Raw genomic sequence first — 19,143 nt, forward strand, 5'->3', positions numbered from 1 at the left:
TGTTTGCACCTCATCCACACACATTTGCACAACATATTCTGTTGCAGATGTAACACTCTGCAGATAGATGCTGATGTAAAAAAAAAAAAAAAAAAGATTTCCCCTCACACCTCGTGCAAAATGAAACGCAAATTTCTCAATCCAGTTGTCATTTTCCCATCCAAACTGTGCGAGTCGCAAAAGTCGGGTTTTGATTCAGCCACGGTTGGTACAATGTCACTTCAAGGTAACAGAGAGAACCATTAAAATTGCTCCCCGGGCTGTGTTACGGAAACAAATCAATGAAAGCTGTAGGATTACCATGTTTACAGTCTGTCGCTGGTTTGACCAACAGTTAATGGGACGATCTCGCACTGTCAGCAAAACTGGACGTCATCACCTAATGCTTTTAGTTGACGTATAACTTTGCTTTAATTTGTATGAACGGAGCGAAAATGACCCCGTGATTACATTAAGCCAAATTATGTTACCACCCCAGCTTATGGGTTTATGTTTACATTAACTGGGAACTAAGGAGGGGAAAAAAAAACCTGTATTTATAGAAGTAGAAATAAAAAACATAGAAATCGGCTCGAATTTTTGACATTTTTCATTTTGAAAAAAATGTGGATGCACCTAAAATAAAGATCCTGCTGTGCAGGTGTAAGACTCCAATTAAATACAAGTTATTCTAAGTTATTTCTATCAAATAAGTGTAATAAGTTCCGGATGGGATCTGATGTAACGCTACAGCATTGAAGCCATTAAAATCAAGTGTGATCTACCAATAAAAGACGATTCAAACGGAATCAGATTGTCGAGAAAAATCAAACTCGTTTGTGCACGTGACATTTTCTCTTTTTTTTTTTTTTTTTTTGCCATCAAGAAGCTGTGAACTGAAAACAGGTAGCCCGTTGTTTGCAGACAGAACTGATGCTTCCACAGCCGATTCTGGCTTTCACCATCCTTTCCTTTCCTTTCCTCTTTTTTTCATTTTTTTTTTTTTTACAAAGTGTGACATTTGGGATAATTTTCTGCCTCGCTGTATCTGATTAGCACGAGCGTTGATGCTCTGTCACCGTTCCAAACACTTGCGATAAGGCCGCTGCCGAGACAGCTTTCAAACAGGGACGATCATATCTTTGTTTATATCAAGGTAATAGAGGTTGTTCTTTTTTTCTTCTTCTTTTTTTTTTTTTGCTCTCGTTGTGTTTTTCGCTCGGTGCTGAAACGAAGCGTGTCCCTCTGCCTCGCCGTCTCTCCCAGGTGTCCGGTTCCGGGCTGCGACGGTCAGGGACACGTGACGGGGAAGTACGCGTCCCACAGAAGCGCGTCGGGGTGTCCCATCGCCGCCAAGAGACAAAAAGACGGCTACCTTAACGGCATCCAGTTCACGTGGAAGTCCGGGAAGACGGAGGGCATGTCGTGTCCGACGCCGGGCTGCGACGGCTCGGGTCACGTCAGCGGCAGCTTCCTCACGCATCGAAGGTGAGTCAACCCCGTTACGGTATTTTTTTAACCCGCTGTGCGATCTTAGACCCCGTGTAAGTGAAAATGCTTAGTTTTTCAGAAAAGTTATCCGTTTACACAGAAACGGTAAAAACGCTGAAAACGATGTAGTTTTCATGTTTGGCCACCAGTTGGCGCGGTTGTCTGTTTTTTTTTTTTTTTTTTTTTTTTTTTAACGAAACCACACACACACACATGCACGAGGAGAACAATACACTATATCCATTAACAATGGCGAGTATACTGACGTTTGTATGGACAGACGACGGGTTGTTGTCATGGTGATTAAACTATAAAACTACCAAGTCACAGGAGAATGTGGAGTGGTGACACTCTGGAGTCGCTTCCTGCAGGACAAATCGCCCCTCGGGGGGCAATAGAATCACCCTGACCTTGTTCAGTCCACTTTTATTTATTCAATTGTTATTGTCTCGAACATGTGCAGAATGAACTATTTACCCTTTTTTTGTTGCTCTCATCATATAAACGGACGCACAGAATGCAACAAAAGTTTTCAGTTTTCACTTGTAAATATTGTGTAAAAGTGTAAAAAGTAATTATTGTAAATTCTACTTTATCAGTGAGGGAGATAAAGAGAGATATCGACTTACATGTATTTGCCCAAAACGCTGTAATCCACAGTAAATATATTAAAAACAGTCAATTTGACACCTTCCAGTCATCCTGCGCTCCGTGTTGGATTCTCTTCAGCCTGGTTTGGCCTCTTTCGTTGCAGAATAATTGCTGCATCGGCATCTCCAACTAAACTCCACTGGAGAAATGATATTGCTTTTTAATTTCTTTTATTGCATTTTTCAGAAGAAAAGTGCCTGATTTTGGTCAGTTTTACACTTTGTATCCATAAGTCACATATGAAGATGATTTAAATTATTCAACTGGTGCTCTCTGTAATGTAACTGTGATCAACACGGCTCGTCGAGAGCCCCAGGAGACCAGGACTTGTTTTTTTTATCTAGACACAAAATTCACAGCATGTCACTGAAAATGCCTCCAGAGATTAAAATCACCTCATTTATTTTTAGTGTTTTTCTTCATATTCTGAATGTTTACGTGATTTACTGTTAAAAATGACACATTTTCTCTCTGAATGTTTTTTTTAGTTAATTCGTTGATTGGATGTCATTCATTTGCACCAAGAAGCACTTATATGAATGTTTGTAATTGGACACCAGCATCAACATTGTTTTCGTGCTGCCATATTAAAACAGCGGCGCTACAGGACCCAGTATAGTAACCAGCGCCGAGCTTCTCCAGTCTCTCATGCAAACTACCGGCTTCTTTTTCCGACATTCATTCAAACGGACGACTCAGATGCACGACTATGGATTGTGCAAAACATTTGTTGTCTTCTTGTGAATCTACGCCTTCGTATGTGTGAAAATAATTATGCTGTTGATTAAGCGTGACCCGGGGTTCAGCAATTACAGCGTGACACAGAATACAGAAACATTTTCCAACATTCCTGAAATCTTGGTCATATCAAGACAACATATGTTTTAAAGGTTTTTCTTTTTCCTTATAAAGTTTTACACACTGTCAAATTGAAGCCACGTGTAAGTAATTGAGTAAAGTTTATTTATAGAATGCTTTTCACAAGTGTAGGCGGAGGTTACTGGATATACATGTTTTTAATTATTGCTATTTTCTTTTTTGAAAAATCCAGAATAACCTTGCAAGCCTGCTTTCAGTAACCTCCTTAATAAACATAATCACTGCAGTAAAGGAAAGACAGAGCGACATATTGAGGCCCCGTTTACACCACAACTGAAAACGCAACTTTCAGTAACTTCCTGGAGAAGCTGAGAGGCGGCGTCCACAACAGCAGAGGCTATAATCAGTGCATTGAATCAACCTCCTTTACTTTAATAAGACTGAAACCTTCCAGAAGAGATTTTCCTGCCCTTCACAATATGTCTTCACGTCAGTATATTTAAAAATTAAAATTGCATTGCTCTTGTTTGAGTGGCTGTAAAAAGGTGTTGGTGATTTTCAACGATGGGCCATGATAGACCCTACTGCTGATGCTCCCTGGACAGAAGGGATTTTTTTTAATTTCATTTTATTTTCTCCCTCCCCCGATGAACGCTCACGTACTGAAACGTTGCTTCCCTCCAGTCTGTCAGGTTGTCCACGTGCCACCTCCGCCATGAGGAAAGCCCGGCTCTCCGGAGTGGAAATGCTCACAATAAAGCAGCAACGCTCCGGCAACGGTAACGGCAACTTCCACTCACCTGCACAATACAGCCAATCAGGATGATTTACTGAGGAGAGGGCCAGTCTGGGCGCTTTACTTAGAAGTAATCAGCCGTGGAGCATCTGCCTGTGGTTTCCTTTTTCTAAATATATTTAAGAGACATAAATTCCAAGCTTTTATAAAAGGACATATCCAGAAATCTTAGTATGTTTGTCGGATTTCTGGTATTAGAAAAAAAATAAAAAATACAACAGTTGCATCTGATGACCTAGTCGAGCATGTGGCTCTTTAAACTTTCAGAAAAATATTGGATCTTATTTTTAGGCTTTTTTTACACACCAGTCATTTTGAAAAGGACTTTCATTTTTGGCAAAAAAAAAAAAAAAAAAAAAGGTTTTAAAAAATTACTGAAATGAGAAAAATGTCTAAAACCACCATAAATAGAGGGAAAAATGCTGAAACGGTGTGAAAAAAATTTAAATGACTGGAATTATTAAAAGAGAAAAAAAGATGAAAAAAAGATGAAAAACAATAGAAAAACGTTCACGGCTGCTTAAAACACAGTCAAAACTGATAAAAAGATCAAATGTAAAAAAAAAAAAAAAAAGGTTAGAAAAGAGGAGTGAAGTCCAAAAACAGCTGAAAATGTGATGAAATGTTTCCCAACCACAATTGTTTTTGAAACCTCACGAACGCTGTTTCTTTTGGTGTTTAAATCAAAACTATCCATGAAATCTTTTAAGCTGCGTTTGCCTCATTTACATAAACGTGTTTTTGTGGCTCCACTTAAATTAGATATTGTTGAAAATTGGAATTTAAGAAAAAAAAAAGTCTCTTTTTGGTCATAACGGCTGCAGTTTGTTTTAAGAAACGTATATTTGCCTTTCTGGAAAATAATCTGGATTTTTAAAAAAAAATTTAAACCTTCAATTTAAAATTTTTAACCGACTTCCCCCCAATAGATGACCGTCTGTTGAAAAAAGAGGACCCCTGGTCCAGCATTAAGATTAAAATGACATACAAATACATATATTCATATTTAGGCTTCTTAGAGATTACTTCTCTTCAAAATGCTTTAAAGTAATCTCTCCTCGGCAAACAGCTGTACAAAAATCACTTAAAGTAATAAGAGAAATAATGAGTCTTTGATGGAGAAAAGCAAAATACAGCAACAAAAAAATAAAAAAATCACATTTCAAGTTCCCGTAGTAAGAAAGAGACACAGGTGTGTTGTACTTTTATTTGTTTCGTATGATTGTATTGTTGCTGATGCATGACGTCGCGTCGTACTCGCCTGGTTGTATCGAGGATACATTTTTTTCCGAGTGCGCCGCGCAACATCGGAACCAATACCGGGATCTCGGGATGGGAATGGAGAACCAGTTCCCCGTGTTTCAATTCCTTGGAATCTTTTTGCCAAACTTGCAAACGATTCCCTTTATCGATTCCGGCCATTCAGGAAAAAGCGTGGCGCCCAAGTTTGTCCACGAGAAAGGATGACAACAGGGCAGCTTGCTGGGTGATTCTCAACCCAGCAGCGACGGCGACGTCCTCGGACGGTTAACGCTGCAGGTTGAGAATCGATAAAGAACCCGAGTCGCGAGGCAGAATCGAAAATGGGAATCGGTGCACCCCGAGTTTCTAACGCTCTAACGCTTAACTTTTAACGCTGCCCGTCTCGTCCAGGGCTGGAGCACGAAGAGGATATCAAACAGCTGGATGACGAAATCAAAGATTTAAGTGAAACTAATTCACAAGTGGAAGCAGATATGATCAAACTCAGAACGCAGGTGAGTCACCTCTTCCTCCTCCTCCTCCTCTTCCTCCTCCTCCTCGCATTCCTACTGTAACCCGGTGTCGCCCGCCCTCCCTCTCCCTGCAGATCACCACAATGGAGTCCAACTTGAAGTCCATAGAGGAGGAAAACAAGGTGATTGAACAGCAAAATGAATCTCTCCTGCATGAGCTGGCCAACCTCAGCCAGTCACTGATTAACAGTTTAGCTAATGTCCAGCTCCCTCATATGGTAAGGGCCCACCAGGAACGGCAAGCCAGCGAGTCTTTTTTTTTTTTTTTTTAACCCCCCTGCAGAACTCGGCTAACTCATTTCTGCATCTGCCCACAGCCGTATTGTGCATGCTTTAGTTTTTTTTTTTTTTTTTTTTTTTAAATAAATAAATAAATAAAAAATGTGCTTGTCTTTCCGAACAGCATGGGGGAGTTGTGAAATAGGGCCTGATTGGCTGTGTAGTTCTCCACAATGGTTACTTGCAACCCCATTAAAACTAAAGTATGCAGTGAACAAAGTGAGGTTTTTATCTGTGCTTTGGAGCGGTGTGATGAAAATGGCCTTAATTGTGAGTTATTCCGACTGTGGACAATTTAAGTGGAACAAAACCATGACTTTTTTTTTTTTTTTTTTTGCTACCTTATTATGTTCATTCTCATTCTTTCCCTTTTGATATTAACTCCTGATACTAACGTATTGAAAAAAAAAAAAAAGAAAGAAAGTTTTTGCATTGTGTTGCTCAGGTTTTGGTAGCAATCACGCAGTTTTGTCCTTTCTTTATGCTTCACACTGCTTTTCATTCTTATGTAATAGACCGGCTTCCATTCACCGACAAAGCAATGAATTAAGCCTTTTTATCATTTCAGCAGGTGTTTGATTAAAAAAAAAAAAAAAAAAAAAAACAGACAAAGGAGTGAAATTGAATTATTTAAAAGTGATACTTTCTCCTGACGCCGCCTTGTATGTCTTCATCTGCCGATCTCGTGCTGCCCTCTAGTGTTTCAGTCTGTGAATTACAACTTGAGGACCTAATAGAAATCTGCTCCTCCGTTCCCAGAAACCCCTGGCACACAAAGAACCTCCCCTGAGGAACACCAGCTGCTTACAGCTGCACCAGCAAGTGAGTTTCCACGGTTGACGTGGCTCTCGATAACAAACGGATGATTTCAATCTGGAAAGAGGAATCTTAATCGATGCCGGCCACTTAACTTTAATGATTCATGAGTGCCGAGCTGTTTTTAGAAACTTCAGGCCAGTAATGGAGAAAGGAGGTGGCTTAGATGTGCCTGGACCTGAGGATTCTGGTGTCAAATTAAAGTATTAAAACGTTCCTGTAAGTTCAAGGTGATTATTTCGAAAAGAGGAACAAAAAAACCTAACGTATGATTATATTTTTACAATGTCTGAGAGATTAAACTGTTTAATGAACAAGAACCAGGAAGTGGTTTAAATTATTATTATTATTTTTTTTGTTAATCAGCGTGGAATTGCTTCTTGAAAAGAAGGAGGCTGATGTCAAATTACAAGCACTCAGTAGTACATCTCTGCATGCTTACAGACATTTTATCATATTATTATTGTGACCTAATATGTTCTCGACACTACAACTACTACACAGATAACCACTAGTACCACGATTACTACTACTTCTCCTGTAATTACTGCTACTAGTAATAATAATCAGAATGTTGAATGGCAATGATACCGTTTGTAGTATTAGTAGTATAAATAGTAGCAGTAGTGACAGCTTTAGTGTTGTTGTTTTTTCATGTTAGAAATTGAAAGGTACAATTTCAATATTTTATTAAGAGTTTTAATATTGTGAAAAAATTGAATAAAACATGTAAAAACAAAGACGAATCAATATATATTAAGAATAATACCAAAATAGAATTAGAATAACTGTAGAAGATGATGATGATAACAATAATAATACTAATATTAATAATACCCAATAATAATGATGATGATGATGATGATAATAATAATAATAATGTAGACTAGAATAGTAATAATGATAACGATGACAATAATGATAATAGTAATATAATAATAATGATAATAATAATAATGTAGACTAGAATAATAATACCAATAACAAAAATAATAATAATACCAATAACAAAAATGATAATAGTAATAATGATAATAATGATACTAATAATGATAATAATAATACCAATAACAACAACAATAATAATAATGATAATGTAGACTAGAATAATAATACCCAATAATAATAATAATAATAATGTAGACTAGAATAATAATACCAATAACAAAAATGATAATAATAATAATAGTAATAATGATAACGATGATAATAATGATACTAATAATGATAATAATGTAGACGAGAATAATAATACCCAATAATAATAATGATGATGATGTAGACGAGAATAATAATACCCAATTAGAAAGGTCACATGTACACATTTCAGAAGATGCTGAAAATCTTTCGTTTTCCCGCAGGAGCCAATCAGCGAGCAGAACTTTGACGCGTACGTCACCACTCTAACGGACATCTACTCCAACCAGGACCAGTACCAGAGCCCGGAGAACAAGGCGCTGTTGGAGAACATCAAGCAAGCCGTTCAAGGGATCCAAGTGTAACTATTCAGTTCAGGGGGGGGGGAGCCGGGGGAATCACCCACCCCCCCTACCCCCACCCCCTCTATCCTCCAATCAGATTCCACATACACACAGGCAGTGATGGTTCGATCTCCTCGGTTCGGTGCAGTAACTTACATAGTGTTATATATTTAAGATTCTGTTCTTGGAAAGAAAAAAGAAAAAAAGAGGTATTATGCGTTGGACGACCTCAAGATTTCGTTCTTTCTCTCGTTTCTTTCCGGGTCTTGCTTTGAGGGGGGGAACGTGAAGAGAGTCAATCCGCGGAAATAGTTTTTGAGGACATTCACATTTTGTACGTTTTCATATGAGCTGACATCGTGTCATGTGACGTTTCTAGCTGCTCATGTATGCACATTTTTAGTGTATATTTCTGAACAGTGGAGCCAAAACCCAGAACGGAGCGCCGGCTCTTTTTACTGCTTGACGACGAAGCATTTTAGACGAAAACACAAGCGGACAGTGAAATGAAAACGAAAAAAAAAAAAAAAAAAAACACGTGGAAAAAGGAGGAAGCTACTTATTTTTCTCCTCAATGGATGACTTTGAACTTGATGATTTTAGATGTTTTTTTTTTTTTGTTTGTTTTTAATCTTTGTCTTTTTTCTTGCGTGTAGATTGTCCAAGAGCAAAAAAAAAAAAAAACAACAAAAAACTGTTTTTTGCGAATCGCTTTATTTTCTGACGATGCTTGAGAAACGTCTGTGCTTGGTTGGTTTCTTTTCCTTTTTTTTTTTTTTTTTTTTTTTTTTTTTTTTAGTAACAAAAGTCGAAAAAGACACGTAGCTGTAAGGTGGGGGCATTTTTAACTGGTGCTGTAAATGAATCCGAAGAGGGGGAAGAAGAAGAAGAAGAGGAAGACGATAAACAAGAAGCTGACCTGATGTATGTATGAATGTATGTATGAACAGTTATATTGTAAACATCATTACACGGAAACCCTATGGTGGAAATCCCATTGTCCAAAAGAGGAGCGTGTTGAAGCGCTCGTCCTGAATTAGAAGACGTGTAAAGACAATGACCTACAGAGACCACATTCTAGAAACGTCTCAGCAATATAATCCCTAAATCATTTGTTTATAGCAGGATGCAATCTGCAAAAAAGGGAAAAAAAAACAACAACAACAACAAAAAAGTTGGGTATATGCAATTTCTTCTTTTTAAGCATAGTGGGGTAACGTGAATCTTTTTAATATAGCCTATGTAAAATATTGATTTTTATACAAATCTTTTAATACAAAAAAAAAAAAAAGTCTTTTTAAAAAGCAGGAGGGAACTTGGACATTGAGTTTAAAAAAAAAAAAAAAAAAAAAAAAAAAAAAAACGAAAAGTATATGAGTTCCTTTTTTTTTTTTTTTTCTGTACGATTTTGCACAGGGACACCTTCGTTTCCATGTTTTGATGTTCTTACAGAAACTAAAACGCAGTACCCGAGAGCCTAAATAGGAGGGTTTCAACGAGGGTTTTGTAAAGAGTATTTATAGAGTATGACAGCGGGACTTACAGGGTCACTGTCCCCACTTATGTGCCAGTAGACTATTTGCACTTGTCCTTGAAGATATTATCCTTAAAACGTACGGCGGCGTGCAATTTTCCAGGTGACCTCTTTGGCACACGATGATCGGAACTGCTCGGAGCCACTGGTAGGCGTGGATTTAGTACCACAAAGATGGATAGAGAGAGAGAGAGAGAGAGAGAGAGAGAGAGAGAGAGAGAGAGAGAGAGAGAGAGAGAGAGAGAGAGAAGATGAACAGGGACTGGAAATCAGAAGAGAGAGGATGATTATGACCATAGCAGTTACACTGTAGGCTATTATCGAAATGTAAAAACATTAACGGTTCATTTTTTTTGTTCGCGCTAAGTTTTAGGAAGATGAAGTTATCCCCCCCCCCCCCCCCCCCAGCAGCACTTTATATCTAATCACTGTACAAAGGATTAAATAGTCAATCAATTCAAGGTTTTAAAAAAAAAAAAAAGGTTAAAAAAATAAATAAAAAAAAGGTGGAGGCCTGGTGAAACGAGACCTTCGCGGGGTGATACAATCCAGCATCAGATGCCTGACTGTACCCCCCCCCCCCCTTCCCCCTCCCCTCCCCCATTCTGTCGTCCTAGTTGTTAGCGATCATGTTCAGAATTTGCCTTTTTCGAGAGCTAATGCAAAAGGTGCTTGTCGCTCACCTGATCCGATCTCATCTATTGTACTTTAATCGTCCTCTTTCAGGACTCTTACTACCCATCATCCATGACTGCATACGCCTTCTTCCACAGCATCGTGTCTGCAGCTTTTTGCCAATATAGTAACGCTTCAGTAGAGTAAATAGCTAGTAAATACCAGTTTTTGAATTAATTCTCATTATCGGTGAAATACGGAAAAAGGGGGAATTTTTAAAGCACAAACCGGCTGCTCATCTGACGTTGGTACATAAATAAACAAAATCTGAAAAGAGTTATCTGTGACTATCTTATAGGGAACACAAACAGGTCGTCACATATTTAGAATGCTGACTTTTCATATAAATTATTGTGAATTCATCAGAGTTTATTATTTTGTTTGAGCCAGTTCATTTGGAGGTTGATTTCAGTGACCATTAACAAAGACAGGATTTTGTATAAACTATTGTGCTCTCTGTGGAACTGAAGTTTGATTTATTTTTGTACTACACAGCATGGATTTGTTGACATTTTAATTTTGCTATAAATGTGTGAGATCACAAGTTGCTGTGATAATTTCATTTATAAATTGTGAACTTTGTACAATTTTTTGTCATGCTGGATGTTGACACATCTTACTCAGAATAAAGAAAGAAAGAAAAAAAAAAAAACAACGTGTTGCCAGAGGCCTGTAAAATGATTCTCCACTTGCCACTGAGCTCTTCTTCGATCTCCAGACTCCGTCGGTGGGAATCATTCGTCCAAGACTCGGGGAGCTGGGGCTCGTTCCAACTATTGTTTGGGAAAAGTCTTAACAGACATGCCATGATTTTCATTTTAAATAAAAAAATATATATATATCATTGAGTCAACTAAATTTGTCAAACTTACCCAAAGGTTCATTCATCCTTCATGTTTCATTGATTTCAGCTGTAATTCAATTTTTCCACCAGCAGAGGGCCTCCTCTCACCCAGCGTTGGAAGGACCTGCGGGGCCAGAGGTCAGTAGTTTGCCATGTCTGGGGACTCATAACGTCACATGAGGACAAATCTACAACATGATGTGGAAATAAGCACAAGCATGATGAAATAGAATACAGAGAAAATGTAATTACATTGATTTATATCATGTTAATGGGAGAACTGAGTAGGAAAAAAGGTTTGAGAATCTGGTAAATAGTTCTGCTCAAGCGTGGCAGCAAACATGGCGACCTCCATGGCGGCGTGACTCCCAGTCGGTTAACGCATCTCCATTGTGTTAACGTTTACAGCACATTGTTCTCTGCGCGTATGTGTGGTTTCGTTACGGAAATGTCCAACAGCACCACCTTGTGGACTGACATGCTAAAAACTACATAATGTGTAGCGTCTACCTTTGCTGTGTAAACGTTTATGAAACGAACGAGGCGTTGACCCTTGTGACGTTCGAAGTGGTCCGTGTTCCGCGGCTGTATGATTATGCAGGTCGGAGGCGTTCGTCACTGTTTTCTTTTCGATTCCCCGTATAGATTCCCCATCTGAATTTTCTTATACAAACTTCTTGGTCAACTTAAGTGTTTTTTCATTAATAACAATGAAATTGTTGGTTTAAATTACTTTATTGTATATTTATTATTTTTTGTCATTTTTTTCCCCTCCATTTTCTTCATTAGCGCTGTTGTGTGACTCCACCTGCTGGCCAATAATTGTCACTGCATGAAGTGAATTATCTTTAGATCCGATTTTTTTGATTTCTTCCACAGCTTTTATTCATACTAATTGTTTAGTTCAATAGGTTTCGCTCTCTGCTCACTGAAGGCAAAAATATTTGCATGAAAGTTTTATTTTTACTTGTATCTTGGGCTTTGAGCCTAATAGTTGCCGTCCACCTCCACAGCCGATGTGTCCGTGTTGGAGCAGAACCATCATGTTTCCCCCGAAACATCCTGCAGCTCCTCTGGGGTGAACCTGAGCCATTCTCAGACGGACACAGTGTAAAGTCTTAAGATGTCCTGGTCTAAACTCACAGTCTCAACCAGCTCCTCTCTGTAGATGATTGAGAGTCGTGACTGCCCAACGGCTTGATATTCCACGATACTGACGTGACGTGTTGGCTGCTTCCTTTTCAAAGCCAAAGAGTCCAGAACACTTTGTACATATTCCTCCCGGTCTGAACTGGCCCTGTTCCATGTTTTGATGGACTATCTTTCACTCTGCTTGGCAAACAAAGTGCTCGCCACGCGGGTCCATATCTGACTGTCAACAGGTGGGTGCCATCTTTCATTAGCCTTTTAGATCACTCATCTCTTTTCATTTGGGTGGATTTTCCGGAGGTGAGCGTTCTGTAGGGTCATCGGTATGCCGCCCTAGCAACCAGCCACAACACTCACAACCAGCAGCTGCGGGAAAAGTACAGTTGTGTGGGATCGTCAATTGTTTCAGCCATCGCCCACAACGAAAATTCCAGATCGGAAAGTCGCAGAGTTTGAGCTTTAAAAGACAAATAGTCTTTTATTGTTTCACATCATCTGGATACGTCTTCAGAACAGGACAGGATCATCCATCACTCCCCTCTTGGATGTACTGCAGGTTCTTCGTCACCGGATTCAGTCTGTGATGTGTTAAAATACAGTGCGAGGAACTAAATTCTGTTTTCAGGGTTCTTTTCAAATTGTGGACCTCCACCGGTAGAGCTGCTCATGGGTCGTCTCACTGGTATCTTGTTTTGAAGAGTTTCTTTATGTCGGCTACGATTAACGACACCAACTTGTGAATGGACTGACCAACTGAAACAAATCCCTCCAACCTTTTTGTCGCCCGTTCTATTTATTTTCCTCTACAAATGAAGATGTTTTAACCTTTGGAAAGAAGCCCACCATTTCCTGATTGGCCAATATGCAGCATCAAGTGCTTGTAATTTGACACCAGCCCCGCTCGCTGCAGGGCCTGAAAGAGACGAATGTGGACGGTAATCTGTGACGAAGTCAAAACTAAGAGATACTCATCTTTCAGATGAGAATAAATCCATGAAAAACAAGTTTAAATGTAATATAGCTAATAAATATTAGTGGAAGCACAAGTCGGATTATACTTCAAAGTTGGCGGATTTAATAAAAACTAAATAAAACAGGCTCAAGATGATCAAAAAGTGTGTTTAAGTCACTTAATAAAATTAGGAATATCCTACTAGAGCTTAGAATAAATGAAAAATAAATGAGGTGGTTTAGTTTAAAAGAAAACCCTTAATCTTTTTGGATTATTCCACGTCATTCTGGGTTTTCCTCTTAAACAGATGCAGGTGACTTCAGTAAAGACTTTGTTCCACCCACGATGATAAGACCTGGGGCCGCTAATGATCGCAAAGTTTGGATTTAGACATTTCAAACTTTATTTAACTCCACGTGCAGCGGACCTGAATCCTACCACAGCTCCGAATCCAGAAAATAACAAGTCACAGATAATTACCACTGAAGTAATATACAATAATATACAATAAAACAGTGATCTTCTCACTTTCAAGCCATTAGATGTGTTTTTAGTTTAATTCTTTATACAGCCCAAATGAAGATTCTAACGAAGAAGAAATGTATGTTTAAAGCACTGAGATTTGAATTTACTACAAACAAATATGAAATGGAATTTTGTGTTGTTTTTTTTTGTCATGCTGATGTGCAGTTTTTTACGTTTTCCAGCAGGTGCCAGCAAACCTAAACTATTAACACACACCTGTGTTAGTTTAGCTTTACAATGATGTCTCACTCCTATTTTTAATATTTTTTTTATTTTTACTCGAAAGTCAGAAACGCGATAGACGTTCTGGGATGAAGGTCTGTGAATTATTGGAAAAATACTTTGATTGCTCACTTTGATGGGATTTAAATTCTTTTACCTGCTCCGCAGCCGCTGACTTTAAATCTTTAAATCTTTCTAAATAACAATACAAAATAAACGCAGAGACACACTTCTGTCTCTCACTGTGTGAAACAATAACCACACTGGGTCAGCAGAGGTCTTCTTCAGTCTGCTTTCAATTATTCTCTGTCATCACTTTGTAATCCCAGACTGACTTTAGATATTGAGCTGATCTATAACATTCTCGAGCCTTTACAAACCTTACATGGTTTGACATGGAGACACGACACAATAATATCAGACTGAAATCTGAGAATCAAACTAAACAACCTTCTGACAAACTTACTGGCCAAGAAAACTGTAATAACTGCTTTCATACCCTTCAGTAACAGCATAATGTGAGTAAAAGTGACTGAATATTTGGTAATTGTGGAAAGCTTGAAGTTATTGAAGTTGATTTAAAAAATTGCCTGATGCTTGATCTCTTTACATCACAACGAGGAGGGATTTAATAACTAATTAATGGTTGATTTGATATGTTGCTGGTCTTTGACTTATTCAAGACATTTATCCTCACAAAATGTTTTGTTGTTGTTGTTGTTGTTGTATTGAAAAGGTCTGAAGTCGTTGGACCAATTTATGAAGAAATCAGAGTTTGGGTTATAATACTGCTATTCAACACATCACTGCAAAACTGCAAAACGTCAGTATTCCTATTATTTTGGATGATATATAAAAATCTTTAATTTCTTTATATGTTTTTTCTATGTATGTATATATGTATGTATGTATGTATGAATGTATGTATGTATGCTCATAAACAACAAATACTTTCAAAAACGAAATATGGAATAGAATATATATGTGTGTGTGTGTGTGTGTGTGTATGTGGTACATTTTAAGATTTAAAGAAACAAAGCAAGCACTCTTTGCTTGCTTTAAAATAAAGATATTAACATGAATGTGGCATTACATTTTATGAACGGTAGGGGCGCTGTAGGAGACTGAAATATCTCTCTCTCTCTTTTTTTTTAATTTCTTTTTTTTAATTTAAATAAAGTTTTCGGTCGAAGTCCACCTGAGTGAAGTTGGCGTGTTTTTTGGTGAAGGAAGAGAGGCGACATGTCATGGAGGAAGATAGTTTGAGCTGAAGTTTCTCCCCGGAGGTCTGGGCTGGAGTTTGGAGGTGAAGCCCTCCCCTCTCCCCGGGTCCCCCACCCCACCCCACCGCACCCCACCCCTCCCCTCCCTCCCTCCCTCCTTCCCTCCTTCCCTCCTTCCCTCCCATCTCCCCCGGCTCCCTCCGTCTCTCCCTCGCAGTGTGTGAGCGGGGCAGCTGGCGGTCTGTGCTGTGCTCGGCTCGGCTCGGCTCGGCTCACTCAGCAATGGCGATGCGGGCTGACCGCCTCTTCCCTCCGTGTCTCGTCGCCGCGGCGTCGCTGCTGCTGCTGCTCGCCGGCGGCCCGCGGCCGGCGCTCTGCTGCCCGAGCCGCTGCTTGTGTTTCCGAACCACCGTGAGATGTATGCATCTGAACCTGGAGACCGTGCCAGCAGTCTCTCCTCAGACGACCATTCTGTGAGTAGACCTCCCCCCCCCCCCCCCCTCCCCTCCTCCTCTCTCTACTTCTGCCAACTAACGGGACGACCTGAACGTTTTCTGCACATTTCAAACCTCCTGGTTGAAGTTACTTAAGAGTTGAGGGTAACTTTATCCTTCCTTTGCATTGCCAGTGAGTGATTTGCCTTGAACAAAGGTGGTGGTGGTGGTGGTGGTGGGGGTGGGGGGTGGGAGGCTGGAAAGTCCTCCTGTACTGGGATGGTCAGCAGAGGACACTCTACTCCAGTTTCCCCTGCAGAAGTTTGCAGAAAGTTCTGACACCTGCCAGAGAGTTCACCTTGGGCACGTAGGGGTTAAGGAACAAGGGTTTGGAGGGTCAAACAGCTGTTCAACTCAACCACAAGTGGTTCCAGAGAGCTCGAGGGAGTCCTGTGGTCAAGGTCCCTTCATGCAGATGAATGAAAAGTGGCAACTTCCTGTCATTATAAAGGAATTCTGAACAATTGTCTCTATTGCGACAACTCCAAACAAAGTCGTCAGATTGATGTGCATAGTCCACGATTTGGCCCATGACCCCCCCCCCCCACACACACACATTTTGAGGACGATGTTCTTGAACTTTAAGTTCTCGTGGACTTGGTCAAACCAAACTACTTTAGTCTTTTATTATGTTTGCGAGCAGCGTTGTCTCCAGTGGTGCTTCGTCGCTGCCACTTCTTTTCAAACAGGCGGCGGGCGTGACGTGGTGACGTTACGTAACGTACATGTGCACAAGGCTTTGACAGCGGGAGACAATCTGACGGCCCGTTTACATGGACTCTACTGGGATCGTGCACTACTACCTGCACGGGATAGAAGACTTGACTTGACATCTTTCTCGTTGTTCATATTTCAATGAGTGCCTTGCGTTGAAAGAGTGTCCTCTTTCATTCTGAGGAAGACTGTGGGAATCTTTATGCCACTTCGTCACAGAGACATAACGTATAGCCTCATGCTCTTAACAAGTTTGCGATCGAACTTGTGCTGAAACCTTGTTGTTTTTTTTGTTGTTCTCTCCGTTTGTCATGAACAAAATGAAATTCTTCCTATTTGCCCGGCACTTCAGAGAGCCTCCTGTTCTGTCACGAGCACTCTCCCACAGTCGCCCAGCTGAACAGGGCTCCTTGTTGATGCCGCCCGGCCACAAGTCTCTCTCTAGGGGCAAAGTTGAGCACAGTCTGTCCGGTCCGCCAAATATGTGGCAGCCTTTGTGCTTGATTGCTCGGCGAGATCTTGTTGTGCATTTCAGGCCACAATACACGGACTCTATAAATAGCTCCATTCAGCCTGGAAGCACTAAGCGGGAGGGGTGGGGGGGTGGGGGGGCTCTGATACCACACTCGGAATTAGGCTCTCGCCCTCTCGTCGTCTGTGGTGAGCTGTACAGTCACCCACAGTCAGCCTTACACCCCCCAAAGGAAAGATGAAAGTCTGTACTTCACCACCACGCAAATGAAAGGATCGTTTAAGTCTTCTGTAGGGATGCGTCTTAATCTGTTGGAGAGCAAGTTGTGGTTTTTCCAGAAGCTTTGAAGCTGCAGCCACTTGTCGCTTTCCACCCCCCTCCCCTCACCCCCACCACCCTCCCCTCACCCCCCCTGACTTGGATGTCATGTCAGGATGTGAATGTTGCACCTACCCAGCTTTTCACTGAGAAAACCTCTGTGCACCAGACTAAACCTCACTCATTCGTCACGTGACACGCACATCGGTAAAGTGTATAGGTCTGGCTTTTTAACACAAGATTCTTCAAATTATTAAAAAAAAATTTAAAGTGCTTGTGTACTCATTCAAGTGATAATGCAGTAAGTGGGATCCTCGGGTCTGGAGCCCCACAGCTTTTCAGGATTAAGTAACAGCTGGCGGAGATATGTTTGTGGTATAGACACTTGACCTGGAGCTATGTGCCGTATCGGCATGGGGACCGCATTCCTCTCACCACCTGGCAGCGTGCCATCCCAGGAATTCAAAATAATATTATAAGGGTGTGAGATGATCCTCCGTATGAGCCTTGAGTGCACAGGTAGTGGAGCGTGATCGCACATATGGCTTAGTCTGGACAAGAAAGCACCGCTAAATGGGCAAAGTATGAGTGGAAAATCTGCATGAAGCAGTGTAATAAATATATAGTCACAACACAACACACCCGTTATAATAATCAAATAGCCCAAATCAAATTTCCTTTTTGTTGGGTGCACACTTTTTTCTTTTTTTACTTGTAACTGCAGGTCTGATCAAAGTTAGTAAACTCCCAAGTGTAAGGTGATCAGTGCAGAGACAGCTGGAGCTGCTTATTCTCAGCTCGCCATCAACACGGCGCAACGCTGAACCAATCCACCGCATGGCCTTTTCAGATGCAGAGCTCACTATGGGACTTTTACGACGGCTTTGAGTTCTTTGTTTTGAACACGTTCACAAATTATAAGACATTTAAGTTGAATTTGGAAATATCTCTTATAATTGAATGTGAAATGACTGGAATTATAATTTCCTTTCGATGTTCATTTAATTCACTACCATTGTGAATGATGTCAAGTGAGTCTTCGATTTTATTCTGTTTCCTTCAATCAATGCCACTTAGGACACAATAGGGATTTTTTTTTTTTATCTAATTTTATTTTATTTGACCATACACAATGCAATTAGAGTTAGTTTAATATAATTATTGTCTACACCGTAAAGTTCTTTAAACTCAGAACATTTTTCTTTGTTTCATGTGGGCCACTTCAGTGGAAAGCCTCAAGTGTTTTTTTTATTTTTTTCCCAAAAGTACTACTGCACATGGGCTTTGTGCCAAGAAACATGGAGGGAATTTTTTTCTTTTTCTTTTTCTTTCTCGCCTACATTTCTTTTTCAGCTGTTTTCTCCACGGAGAAGCCTGTTTCAGGCTGGATAGTAAATTACCTTCCTCTTCGGTAACCAAACTTGCTCCATATCTTCTCGCGGATTTGTGAAAGTTTGAGAAATAGTTGTTCTTCCTTTAGCCCACGTTGTTTTATTGGCGTTGCCTTTACCGCTCCAGAATGCCTCAAGTCAAGATCTTGCAACTTTGCAGGGATTTGGCAGTGACGAGAAGTCTGAATATGAGAGACATGACTAATGTGTTTTATGTCTGTCTTATTTTATTAAGCCTAATGTATCCAACCTTCAAAAAGATTCACACGGAAAACACTGGCGCTGCTGAGCTCCACAGATAGTTTGGATGTGCAGTCATTCACTAGTTGGCAAGTATTGATTACAATGCAGAGCAGCTCACTGATGCACACTAACACATGTCGAGGAACATAACTTGGGATAAATGCACCCATATGATTACATCTAAGATATTTTGTTTTACCAGTTCAGCACTCGCAAAGTGTTTTTTAAACTATATAACGGCATTAAAAAGTGACGGTTTCAATGCTTGTAACGTGTGATGCTTAGAATCCGTCACATCGG

General features: G+C 40.1%; 2 protein-coding genes across 3 annotated transcripts in view; both read left to right on the forward strand.

Annotated features, from left to right (window-relative positions):
* The window catches only part of myt1lb (myelin transcription factor 1-like, b), a gene marked incomplete at both ends in the record, with an annotated part of 85,975 nt that extends 77,867 nt beyond the window's left edge, over positions 1 to 8,108 (forward strand). The window contains 6 exons of the mRNA XM_080480586.1: positions 1,246 to 1,467; positions 3,625 to 3,719; positions 5,390 to 5,493; positions 5,586 to 5,729; positions 6,550 to 6,612; positions 7,968 to 8,108. Coding sequence (XP_080336712.1) covers positions 1,246 to 1,467; positions 3,625 to 3,719; positions 5,390 to 5,493; positions 5,586 to 5,729; positions 6,550 to 6,612; positions 7,968 to 8,108 — 769 coding nt within the window. The remainder of the gene's footprint in view (positions 1 to 1,245; positions 1,468 to 3,624; positions 3,720 to 5,389; positions 5,494 to 5,585; positions 5,730 to 6,549; positions 6,613 to 7,967) is intronic.
* Positions 8,109 to 15,422: 7,314 nt separating this feature from the next.
* pxdn (peroxidasin) overlaps positions 15,423 to 19,143 on the forward strand; it is a 61,876-nt gene continuing 58,155 nt past the window's right edge. Inside the window, exon 1 of one of the 2 annotated variants that reach the window (XM_080480585.1) lies at positions 15,423 to 15,684. In XM_080480585.1, coding sequence (XP_080336711.1) covers positions 15,494 to 15,684 — 191 coding nt within the window. In that variant the 5' untranslated portion in view covers positions 15,423 to 15,493. The remainder of the gene's footprint in view (positions 15,685 to 19,143) is intronic. The other variant, XM_080480584.1, reaches the window with a different exon arrangement.

Source organism: Lipophrys pholis (genome assembly GCF_963383615.2).
Source record: "Lipophrys pholis genome assembly, chromosome: 14".
In the NCBI taxonomy this organism is placed as follows: Eukaryota; Metazoa; Chordata; class Actinopteri; order Blenniiformes; family Blenniidae; genus Lipophrys; species Lipophrys pholis.